Raw genomic sequence first — 12,388 nt, 5'->3', positions numbered from 1 at the left:
GTGGAATTAAACGAGGTCACAGAACTAGTTGCAAATAGAGCATCATGGAGATACTTAATCAATTCACAGAAGCCTGCAGATAGAATGCTCAAAGGCAATAAGTCCGAAGAAAAGGTGTGTGTGTATACGTATATGGAAGCGTGTAAAAGAGAGTTAAGAACAACGGCAGGGAACGAAAATACATTTTAAAATGTAAATTAGAAATACAATGAAAACCTGCGTACCTTCTATTACATAGCGAGCGACTTGACCAATCTACTACGGTACGAGAATAATTTTCAAAAACGCTGCCTTACATGACAGGTTATAACTGGCGTAAGAAAATGTAATCTCGAGATTTTAATCCCAATTAGGTATTGATATTGAAGATCATGGATTAAAATCACAAAAGCTTGACATAAATCGTTGTCCATAACTCTTAATACTCCCCTATTAGGCTTTTTGGAGATAATCAGCAGACGCAAGCACAGGTAAATAAGACAATCAAAATAAGTTTCATATATCTGATGATAGATAGCACCACACTCAAAAGCGAAAGTAGCTGAAAATCAGTCTAGCCAACTTCGTATATCGGTGTCTAGCTCCGGGTAGCTACCTAGCACTTGCGAAGAGGTGGTTGGACGCAAGGCAAAGTACCAGCCGATTTACATCTCCAGGTAGTTTACCTCCCGGGCAGCTGACAGCCACTTTACCAGCAGATGGTAGTACCGGCCCTTAGTTGTATTATATTTTTATCCTACAACATCCTAACAGAATGAAAACTGCCATTAATTATTACTGAATATCGAAAGGAATACACTAGAATCACACAATTCTAAACTCCAATTAAGTCTATCCTATTACAACAACAGAATTCTAGTAAGAGTTTCTAGGGAGGTACTTCTACTACACAAATACTTCAGAATAATAAAAGAAGCACACTAATTTCAAATAAAATACTACAATACACTACAAATATCCAAAAGGTTACCGTGCACAAGGATGCACACGAATATAGCAGGCAAGATTACTATCTAATATGATATCTACACTACAATTCACAACTGAAATGTGGTCACGTGATTATTACACCTTGAAAGATAACTATATTTTCTCTACTATGTGGAATGGAGATTAAAACTGCCCTTTAAATGCTGAAAAAAAGCACAAAGCTGAAAATAGCATTCCAAAATATTATCACGACAAAGCCAGCATACCTTGCTATGATAAATTACATCGCCATGCTGAGAATCAATTATTTCAGCCAAAGGACTGGAACTGCCAATGCTTGAGTCCATGTGATAGAATTTATTCAACTGCAGATTTCACTATGTTTATCACATGTTTTTTCCATGTAGTACTTGTTGATGAATTCAAGAGGCATATCAGCATTTATGTTAGTATGATTTTTCTTTTTCTTTCTTCTTATTACTATTCTTCCAATTATTTCAAGGCTATACTTTATTGCATTCTAATCTATATTTTCTATCATTTTATCAGAAAATAAGGCATTGTGAATTAGATCCATTAATTTTTGCATTTCATATTCACTTTTCATCATCATTTGTTTTAAATACTAGTCAGTGGATAAACTTTAAAATTTTAATTATCGTGTCATTTTGTTCCATTTTGTACCATTAGGGGCCGATGACCTAGATGTTAGGCTTCTTTAAACAACAAGCATCAACATCATCTATTCTTCCAATTAATCTGGTTTTCATATCATATTCCTGGTTCCATCTGTTCATAGCTTTGATTGTGATTATCAAACACATCAAAACAAGTTTTAAAAAATCTTCTATACTACAGTATATGTATATTCAAATACAATGAAGACATTTTCTGATGAAACCTGATGATGTTCATCTGTTGCATAAAACCAAATTATATTAAATTGCAACTGATCTCTATAGTTCTCTAATTCTCATTTTCATCAGCTAATCACTAAACAGCTCCAGGAATTGGACACTGCCATTACTTCCTGATGTTATGCTAGCTTGTTGACTTCAGTCGCTGATAAGTTGTTTCTCCCTGCTGAGAACATCACATGCCTATAGTAAGAAATGTTGACAGATGATGTATTATCTATCGAAGTATGGTGCATCTGGATTGCATTCCGATTTCAACACATGTCTCAATGGCTATTGATGATATAATATCATGTTTGAAATTTACTGTCCTCATTAACCAAAGGAAATTGTAAAGTCACAAAACAATGTTGACTTACTCCATTAATAATTTGCAGTCGATACGTTTTTTGTACCTGAAGTTCAGACACTGTAGAATATACAACAGAAGTCACATTTCTCTTTAATATATTTTTGTATAGTTAAGATAAAATGCCAGTTTATTCAACAATGGAATTTCCCCTCAAGCACACTATTGATGTACACAACAGTATATTTTGTTGTAGTTGAAGTACAACTGCCGGCCCCGTGGTGTAGGGATGGCGTGCCCACTTCTGACCTGGAGGCCCCGGGTTCAATTCCCGACCAGGTCAGTGATTTTTACCTGGACCTGAGGGCTGGTTCGAGGTCCACTCAGTTTACGTAATTAGAATTGAGGAGTTTACTGACGATGAGATAGCGGCCCCGGTCTAGAAAGTCAAGAATAACGGCCAAGAGGATTCGTCGTGCTGACCACACAATACCTTGTAATCTGCAGGCGTTCGGGCTGAGCAGCGGTAGCTTGGTAGGCCAAGGACCTTCAAGGGCTGTAGTGCCATGAGGTTTGGTTTCGTTTTTTGAAATACAACTACTGTGCCCTGATGACTAGTAGTCTTGCAATCTAACAATGCTTTTCTACAATGCCCTGTTTATTTTTCTTTTCTACTGACTGACTGATCTATGTTCCTCTGAGGTTATTAGTGAAACTGCGCAAAAATTGTTTACATGCTGCATAACAGGTTTTTTGCACTCCTAGCTCAATAGTGACATTATTTTGCACTCACTAAATATTTTCTGCCTTGCAAACCAATAGTTTTTCTATTTCTAAGTCCCTCCTGATATTTTACATGTTCATGAAACTTTATCACAGACCAGTCATGATAATTATACCACATCTTCACCGGTAAGCTTGCTACTATAGAAGAGGGGAAATTACAACACTGAAGCACATGGAGAATTACACAGTGCTGCTCTGGGCACATTCACAATGGAAATAAGAATGTTGTCATTGCAGGTGGCATGCATATTACTATATTCTTCCTTACATGAAGTCAACAATATTGAGAAGTGAGATATATACCGAGTGGCCAAAAGTCACGGGAAGGGGTGTCCCATTAGAAAACTTGCCATATATGACCCTTGAGTGTTGCGACTAGCTGTGGCATAGCTGAGCAGTCTGTCACAGACATCAGGGTTGTAAAAAAACTGGCAACACGTCACGAGTTAACCGACTCTGAATGTGGGATGATCATCGGCGTACGGCACAGAGGTCATAGCATTGCAGAGATTACACGCGAATTCAGGTTTCCGAGGTCAACAGTGTGAAGGATGGATCTTCAATATCGTAGAGAGAATGTTACCATCTGCATAAACCGCTGCACGGGAAGGCCACAGGTGCTTCACGAACGGACATCACGTTGCCTCCCAGAACCATACTGGGCGCTTGACGGGCTACTGTGAGTCAGATCACCAACCATTTGAATGTTGGGAGTCAGGAACCCATTCCTACCAGGACTGTAAGGAGTCACCTGCACCTGCACCTGATAATTTATTCTACCCACGTAAAGAGAACACTATGCTGGAAATCAGCTGTTAATTTAGTATTTTAGAAAGTGCCTAAGGACATAAATTTTTAAAGGAATGCTCTTATTACTCTTTAAAGCTAGTCGTACGTACTTTATAGCTGTATGAGTTATGCCCTACAAGAAAGATTTTATCATAACTGGGTGTTACAATTAGTTTTATAATAGTTACAACAAATCGATAATGCAAAGAGCTTTAAATTTAAAATATATATAAATGTTTTATGATGTGTCTATTATCCCATAAGGATTAATCTAGTCTCTGCATTTTAATTACATAGAATTTAAGTAACACGTGATTATAAAAATTTACAACTTAGTTTAGAATGCTCTGTTCATGTTCTCACAATGGTTTAAGTGTTTCATATAGCTACTTAAAAAAGCCTTGCAACAATTTTCTACGCTGACGATGGCACAGGCAGGTGCCAAAACCGGTTCCAAAATGACAGATAATAAATATTTTATTGTATTGAACAGGTGGAAACCTTTATCCTTATCTGTAACTGTAGGCTCCACCAGCCGACAACTAACTCGTGTCCCTTCGCTGACACCTCGACACAGAGCTCAACGTTGCAAGTGATAAAAATCATTGTTATCCGTATTGAAGATACTGAATGTAGGATGCTAAAAGGTTTGTTTTGTCACCTATTCAATACATATAAATTTTACAATTTAGGAATTTATTATTGATTCCACTTGAGACATGTTTCACCCTTCATTGAGGGCATCATCAGTCAAATTATCTCCTCAAGGCAAAAATCAGGTACCTGGTTAGTAGTTGACATGCACAAATTACTACATATTATTAATACACATTACAAAAATTAAGTATGAGAAACAGTTGTACAATAGTGATGGTTGAACATATAGGTTTATAGAATAAGAAGTCAGCACCAATGCGTAAAATTAAAATAGTAGAGTTTGGCAGTGGTGCTCTGGAGAACAGTTGATGCAATCATAGGAAAATATAAAGTTTTAAAAATATTTACATTATAACAATCAAGGGAGAAAGGGTGTAGTGCTCGGCGTCAATGTTTGTAACCAAAAGTTAATGTCAATGGTTGGTAACTATACAATATTTACGTTGTCCAATTGAACAGTTGAGAATAAAGTTTTAAAAATATTTAAATTATAACAATCAGGGGAGAAAGGGTGTAGTGCTCGGCGTCAATGTTTGTAACCAAAAATTAATGTCAATGGTTGGTAACTATACAGTATTTACATTGTCCAATTGAACAGTTGAGAATTTTACAATTTATATACATATTTACACAAGAGCAGCTTGGTGAGCAAGGATATAAAAAAATCTAGTACCAAGTGCGTCCTGTTGTTTTAAAGGTTGGAAGAAGAATGTAGCATTGACATTTCAGAAATATGCAGAGTGGTTTATCTTAGTTAAAATCACCAGGGGTAGGGAAATATTCATAGCCAAATGAGATTTTATAGGCATCAAGCTGAAAGTTGTCTGGTTGCAGCACCGAGATCGGTACGGAGACTGGTCAGTGTGGATGGAGACTCATGGGTATTCAGTGCGTTTGAATGGCAACAATGATGACAGTTATTTGTGGGTAACTGCTTATTAGGAATATGTTGCGGGTTGAAACTTTCGCTTATTCTTTTAGTTGACTTCTGTAGCTTCGAATGTTATGTGAAGACATCGGTGTGAGATGCCGGTGAGACTAAATTGATATTATTCCGTGGAATAAAGTATGACGGACTTTGGGATGAAGTTATTGTTTTTTGTTTATTTATTGTTTATTGTACAACTGTTTCTCATACTTAATTTTTGTAATGTGTATTAATAATATGTATTAATTTGTGCATGTCAACTACTAACCAGGTACCTGATTTTTGCCTTGAGGAGATAATTTGACTGATGATGCCCTCAATGAAGGGCGAAACAAGTCTCAAGTGGAATCAATAATAAATTCCTAAATTATAAAATTTATATGTATTGAATAGGTGACAAAACAAACCTTTTAGCATCCTACATATAGAGCTCAACGACGTGCATGGGCCCACGAACATCAGCAATGGACCATGGAACAGTGGTGGCGTATGGTATGGTCCAGTGAATCACAGTTCCAGTTGTATCGAGCTGATGGGCATGAGAGAGTGTGGTGTATGCCTCATGAAGCTATGGATCCTGCATGTCAACAAGGTTGTGTCCAGGCGGGAGGTGGCTCAGTTCTGGTCTGGGGGGCATTCTCATGGTCACAATTAGGCCCCATTGTCCGGTTGCAGGGAGCGCTGAAAAGTGCACGTTATGTGGATATTCTTTCAAATCATCTGCATCCCTTTCTGGCCTTAGAGTACCCTGATGGAGATGCCATGTTTCTACAGGACAATGCGCCACGTCACCGCTCTGTGGTGGCATGCAGGTGGATGGAGAAGCACTCCAGTGAAATTACGACCATGGATTAGCTCTCCAGATCCCCCGATCGTAATCCAATCGAGCATTTATGGGATGCTGTCGACGCTGGTGTATGCTCCATGAACCCTGCACCAACTACACAAGACCAATTGTGGGTAGCAGTGCAAGATATGAGGGTCCAGATCCCTCCAGAACTACTCCAACACCTTGTAGAGTCGATGCCTCGCTGTACTGCTGCTGTTTTGAGGGCTCATGGAGGAGAAACTCATTAACATCACATTCAGTGTCTTCCCATGATTTTTGGCCACTCAGTGTACTATATTGATAGTTTGGCATATTTTAACAGGTTGTCATAAATTCCATAAGTCTAGCATGACGTAGGTTTGTTGACTTATCTTAAATCAAGCCTGTATACTTTTCCTTCAAAATAAAACCTTGAGAACTGTTCTAATAATGATAAATGCTCTTCTTGGGGATTATTAAATTGTTAAGATGAATATAAAGATGAAATATAATAGAAGTACAATAATTCATATACTACTGATACTCACCATTCACTCACTTCAATGCAAGGTTGCAAGTTATCCATAATATAAGGAGGGCAGCCTTCAGAATACAAATCAATTAACTGTTCTTTGGAACAAGAATGGTAGGATGTTGCAAAACATGATGTATATCCTAGTTCACGTGGTAATGCATCAGCTCCTGTAGGAGGATCTTCAACTTGCCATCCATTTCCTCCACTAGTAATAATAGTCCAATGCTCTTGATCATCTGAAATAAAATTAAGAATGACCTTACAGAAGGAAAATATTGTTCTTATTATATGATGGTGATGTGACTCCAGTTTGAAAATGGCATGAAAGATCTACTTCAGTTGTATGCCCCACAAACAGGTTGCATAGATGAACATCTAGAGAACTTTTTAGAGGAAGTGGAGAGACAGATAGAAGATAAGGAAGTGCTATTGATGGGAGATCTAAATGCACAAGTTGGAATGGAAAGACAAGGAAAGGAAGATGTTGTAGGGCCCTTTGGATAAATGTAAATCCAGAAGGCAAGTTGTTGGTGGATTTTTGCATGAGGAACCAAATGATTGTTTGATACACCTGGTTTAGGAAGAAGAACAGTCAGAAGATTACAAGGTATGGTTGGGGAGACAGACAAACAAAGACAACGATTGATTATATAATCATAGAGAAAGGACACCGGAAGAACCTTTTAGATGTTACAGCCATGCCTGAAGAAGCCTTAGGTGGAGATCAGAGAGTTGTGATAAGAAAATTGAAAGTGGGAAAGATTGAAAAATCCCCATTAAGAAGAGAGAAAAGAATTAAAGTCTGAAAGTTGAAGGAGAAAAGCATACAAGAAAAATTTCTAAGGGAAATAATACCCTTGGTACCCAGGATGGAGATGGGGAATGTTGAAGATGAATAAAAAATATTTAAGGAAGCTCTGGTTGGATGTACAGAAAAGGTATGTGGTAGAACATCAGGAAATGTGAAAGACAAAGAGACACACTGGTGGAATGATAGGGTAAAGATTAAAGTGAAGGAAAAGAAAATGGCATGGAAAGCATGGAAAACATCTAAGACTGAAGAAAGTAGAAGAAAATATGTGGAGGCAAAGAATTTGACCAAGAAAGTAGTGGAGGAAGAAAAGAGAAAAAGCTGGGCCTTATTCACACTGAAATTGAGAGATGATATGCAGGGCAGCAAGGAATTACTGTATGGTATTTTAAGAAACAAAAAGAGAGGTCAAGTAAACACCAGATTTGTGAAGGATGATGGTAGCATAATATTAACAAAGCCAGAAGAAATAAGAAATAGATGCAGCGAGTATTTTCAGAAGATGCTGAACATGAGAACTAATGACAGTCATTCAATGGATGACCAGGAAAGGCAATTAGTTAATGAAGAAATGGATAAAGAAATTACAATGAATGAAATTGAAATGGCAGTAAGAAAGATGAAGAATCAAAAAACTGCTGGAATAGATGACATTTCAGTGGAGATGACAAAGGCAGCTAGAGCTGTAGGCCTGCAGTGGACATGTCGAGTTCTCATGATTGGGAGAATAAGGAGGTCCCTGAGGATTGGCAAAAAGAAATAATTATCCCAATTTTCAAGAAGGCAATAAGAAAGTATTGAAGAACTACAGGGGAATTACTCTGATATCCTATGTTGCTAAGATAATGGAGAGGATACTGGAAAGTATGATAAGGTTGAGGGTTGAAAATCAGATACTGGAAAATAAGTTTGGTTTCAGAAGTGGAAGGTCAACAATAGAGCCTGTTTTCATTATGAGACAACTAATGGAAAAGCAATGGGAGTATGGGAATGATATGGTGATGATATTCAATGACACTGAAAAGGCATATGACTGTGTCCCCAGGACTAAAGTTTGGGACAGTCTGGTGCAAAAAGTATTGGACAGGGACTAACAAAAATTATCATGGCAATGTACAAGGAATGTTGTAGTTGAGTGCAAACACAAGTTGGCAGGACAAGTTGGTTCAAAATCACTAGTGGGCTGAGACAGGGAAGTGTTCTATTGCCAATCCTGTTTACAATAGTAATGGATGACATCATGAGAACAGCAAAAGCAGCATATGGAGGAAGAGAAATGAACATCATGTTATTTGCAGACGATATTGTGATTTGGGGAGAAGAGGACATGAAGGTTCAAGAACAGTTGGATGCAGTGAATGGGAAGATCGAAGAATGTGGATTGAAAATAAGTGTAGAAGAGAGTAAAACTCTTGTTATGACTAGAGGGGAGAAAGAAGGGAAAGGTCAAATTAGACTTGCAGACAAGCCCCTGGAAGTAGTGGAGACATTCAAATACCTGGAGAGTGAATTAATGCAGAATGCTCAATTGGATGCTGAGATTAGTAAGAGGATTCAAGCTGGAAGCCTTTTCTATCATAGTGTAAGAAACATGTTATCGGACAAAGATGTGCCAATATAGCAAAGGAAACTATGTATAAGATGTATTACGTACCCATAACAACTTTCGGAGCAGAAGCTTGGACAATGACAAAGAAGGTTGAGAGTCAAATACAGGCAGCCGGAATGAAGTTCTTGAGGAGTATGATACAGAAGAGTAGAAGAGACAAAATGAGGAATGAGTAAATCCAGGAAGAAATTGGAGTGGAAAAAATGAATGATTGAATAGAAGAAGAGCCGACTAAGATGGTTTGGGCACATAAAGCGAATGAGTGATGAAAGAATGCAAAAAAAAAAAAAAAAAGGTAATGGAAATGCAAATGCTAGGAAGGAGAAGCTGTGGACGACCACGATTGAGATGGAAGGACACAATCCAATGCAGTATTATAGAAAGAAAGCTGGACTGGGACACAGTGTTGGAGGAGGAGTAGTGGAAAGACCGAAGAAAGTGGAGGGGAACCACATTTGCCCCTACCTGTCTACAGCTGGATAAAAGGGAAATGATGGTGACGATATATGATGCTAATTATTTACACAAAAACTGTAGGCAGTCAAATATAATATGTATAGCCTAAATATATCAAGATGAGAAAATTCACAAAATTGATTCAATGCAACCTCATATATGCAAGAAATAAGGTTATGTCACAAATGCACTGATCATGAAATGCATCTTAAATATAACACAACAAAGGATCTGATAAAGCCACGTCAAGTGGCCTGCAAACCTCTCATTTACTAGAATATGATTTTATGTTATCTTTTACTTAAAATATTATTCTTTACAAAGGTTTTGAATACTATAAAGGTATATAATGATTTCTTTTATATTATCTGATTAAGTAAATAGTGATGGATTCCAGAACAAGATGAAACTTCCACACATCACTTTTAGGAAAGATAATTTAAAAATTAGACTTCCAGCTCATTAGGTCCTGAAGAGTACATGGCAAAGAGGTATTAAGTTCAGAACAAAAATGGCCAACCAGATATTCTTGCTATTTTTATTCTGTATTTAAGTCTTTGACAGTAGGCCAGTGCCTGAAACGACCTATAAATTAGAAATCTACTTCAAATAATTTTACACACTTTCTATGTTACAATCATTTTGACCTTAGAGTAAGAGTAAGAAGAAGCAGAAGAAGAAGCAGAAGAAGAAGAAGAAGAAGAAAAAATCTTTCAGCTTTTTCACAGTTCTGTTGAAACACTCAAAACCTAAGGGTCGATTCAGTTTAAGATTCTCAAACCTTTTCTTCTTCCCCCTATTCCCCACTCAAGAAATGGGTATCTCCCATGCTGAAACAACGAAATTGACTAAAATTGCTGGGTCAATCTTCTCTTTGCTTGTCCTAAATTTTCTTTTCCAGTAGTATGGTAAAATAATGCTCATCACAGTACATGATTAGATGCCATCCTCCTTGTATGGCCATTTACTTTAAGTTCTAATCTTCCCAACCACACTTTATTTCACTCCCAGTTCGGTTCCTTATCCCAGCTATCAACCTCAATCCCAAAAGGATCTTAAAAAAACATCATTTCCACAGCTTCTATTCTTATTATTTCCTATTCTCTTAAAATACAAGTTTCAACACCACACAATATTGTTGGTTTTGAGACAATATTGTGAAACTCTTGTATTATTCTTTTTCTCACTTTTCCCCAGGTATGTTTTGATAAAAGAATTCACATTATATTTTCCAATATTACATTCTAAATTTTAATTCATTATCAGTTCCCATTTCTATTTGTATTAAATTGTACTGACTCCTATGGTGACAACGGGATAGGACAAGGACTGGGAAAGAAGCAACCGTGGCCTTAATAAATTAAGGTACAGCTCTAGTATTTGCCAGGTATAAAAATGGGATACCACAGAAAACTGTCTTCAGTGCTGCTGACAGAGGGGCTTAAATCCAGTATCTCCCAAATACATGCTAACAGCAAAATGCCTCAAACCCCAGGCATCTAAAACTTTTGCCTGTTCTATTATAGTGATATCTATCACAATTCTATTATATTTGTTTCTTGTAGTAGAAATTTCATAGGCTATTATAAATCTGCAAAGCTTTATTTAATTTTGTGCATTTTCTCTGTTTCTACAAGAAGTGCCTGGTCATCTGCAAATAACACTGCATTGATGAATCTGTACCTTTTCCAATATGTACCAGTATACTTCTGGTTTTGGTTAATTTTAATTTCTTGAATTTTACTGATATGCTGTATATTGAAGAGAGTGACAAACTATACAACTGTTAAAGGAAGACCTTGGTTGATAAGAGATTCATAGATGTTGAAGATTCTTTGTGATCATCATATAATAAATCCTTCAACTGATTCTATACTGCAGTACCAGTACATGAAATGTTGATTCTTTACTCAAATAAGACAACTCAGGAAGGAACTGAAATCTTCAAAGACATTATTTTGACTTTTGAAAGCAGTGCAAAATTTATCTAAAGTATTTACAGAAAGATGCAAAAGTTAAAAGTTAGAAAAGCAACTGGGTTTGGTAAGATTTCTGGGGATATACTAAAGGCAATGGGTTGGGATATAGTGTTATATCTGAAATATATGATTACTGTTTGCATGAAGGAGCTATAATCATATGAATGGAGAGTGGCGATTGTAATCTCAGTGTACAAAGCGACAGGGTGATTAACATAAGTGGATAATTACAGGCAAGTCATCTTGAGCAAGATACAACAGATATTTTAGATTCAGAATGTCAAATGAACTGTTTCACAATTGACCTATCAAATGCTTTTGATAGGGTAGATCATGGGGACTACCGTCGAAAATGAGGCCAATTGGACTAGACGAAAGAGTGGTTGAATATGTGGCTAAATTTCTAGAATATATAACTAAGAGCATTAGAATAGGTGAAGCATTATCTGATCCTGTAATGATTATAGTACACGTACCTTTACTTGAGCCCTGAGCTCCACAGTGCTGAATGGGAACTAGGGCTCTACAAAAGGTTGGTGTACTATATAAGTGGTGTACCACAGGGCAGTATTATTGGACTTGTTATATTATATGTATATACAGTATATATATAAATGATATGAGTAAAGAACTGGAATCAGAAATAACGTTATTTGCAGATGATGTTATACTGTTTAGAGCAGTAAGTTACAGGATTACGAGCGACTACATAACGACTTTGACAATGTTGAGAGATGTACAGCAGACAATGGCATGATGACAAATGGGATGAAAAGTTAGGTTGTAAATTTCACCATGAGGAAAAGTCTCCTCAATTTTAATTAGTGTGTTTATGGGATGATAGTACAGTACCTCATGGGGATCACAGTAAGTACCTAGGTGTTAATGTAAGGA

General features: G+C 37.0%; 1 protein-coding gene across 3 annotated transcripts in view; it reads right to left on the bottom strand.

The window, feature by feature from the left end:
- LOC136866255 (F-box only protein 44) overlaps positions 1 to 12,388 on the bottom strand; it is a 98,283-nt gene that overhangs the window by 48,739 nt on the left and 37,156 nt on the right. For all 3 annotated transcript variants that reach the window (XM_067143052.2, XM_067143053.2, XM_067143054.2), the window contains one exon: positions 6,653 to 6,875. In XM_067143052.2, the coding sequence (XP_066999153.2) occupies positions 6,653 to 6,875 (223 nt within the window). The remainder of the gene's footprint in view (positions 1 to 6,652; positions 6,876 to 12,388) is intronic.

Source organism: Anabrus simplex, chromosome 3, assembly GCF_040414725.1.
Source record: "Anabrus simplex isolate iqAnaSimp1 chromosome 3, ASM4041472v1, whole genome shotgun sequence".
Classification (NCBI taxonomy): domain Eukaryota; kingdom Metazoa; phylum Arthropoda; class Insecta; order Orthoptera; family Tettigoniidae; genus Anabrus; species Anabrus simplex.
Note: the sequence above shows the minus strand (reverse complement) of the source record. Positions and strands in the feature narration are given on the sequence as shown.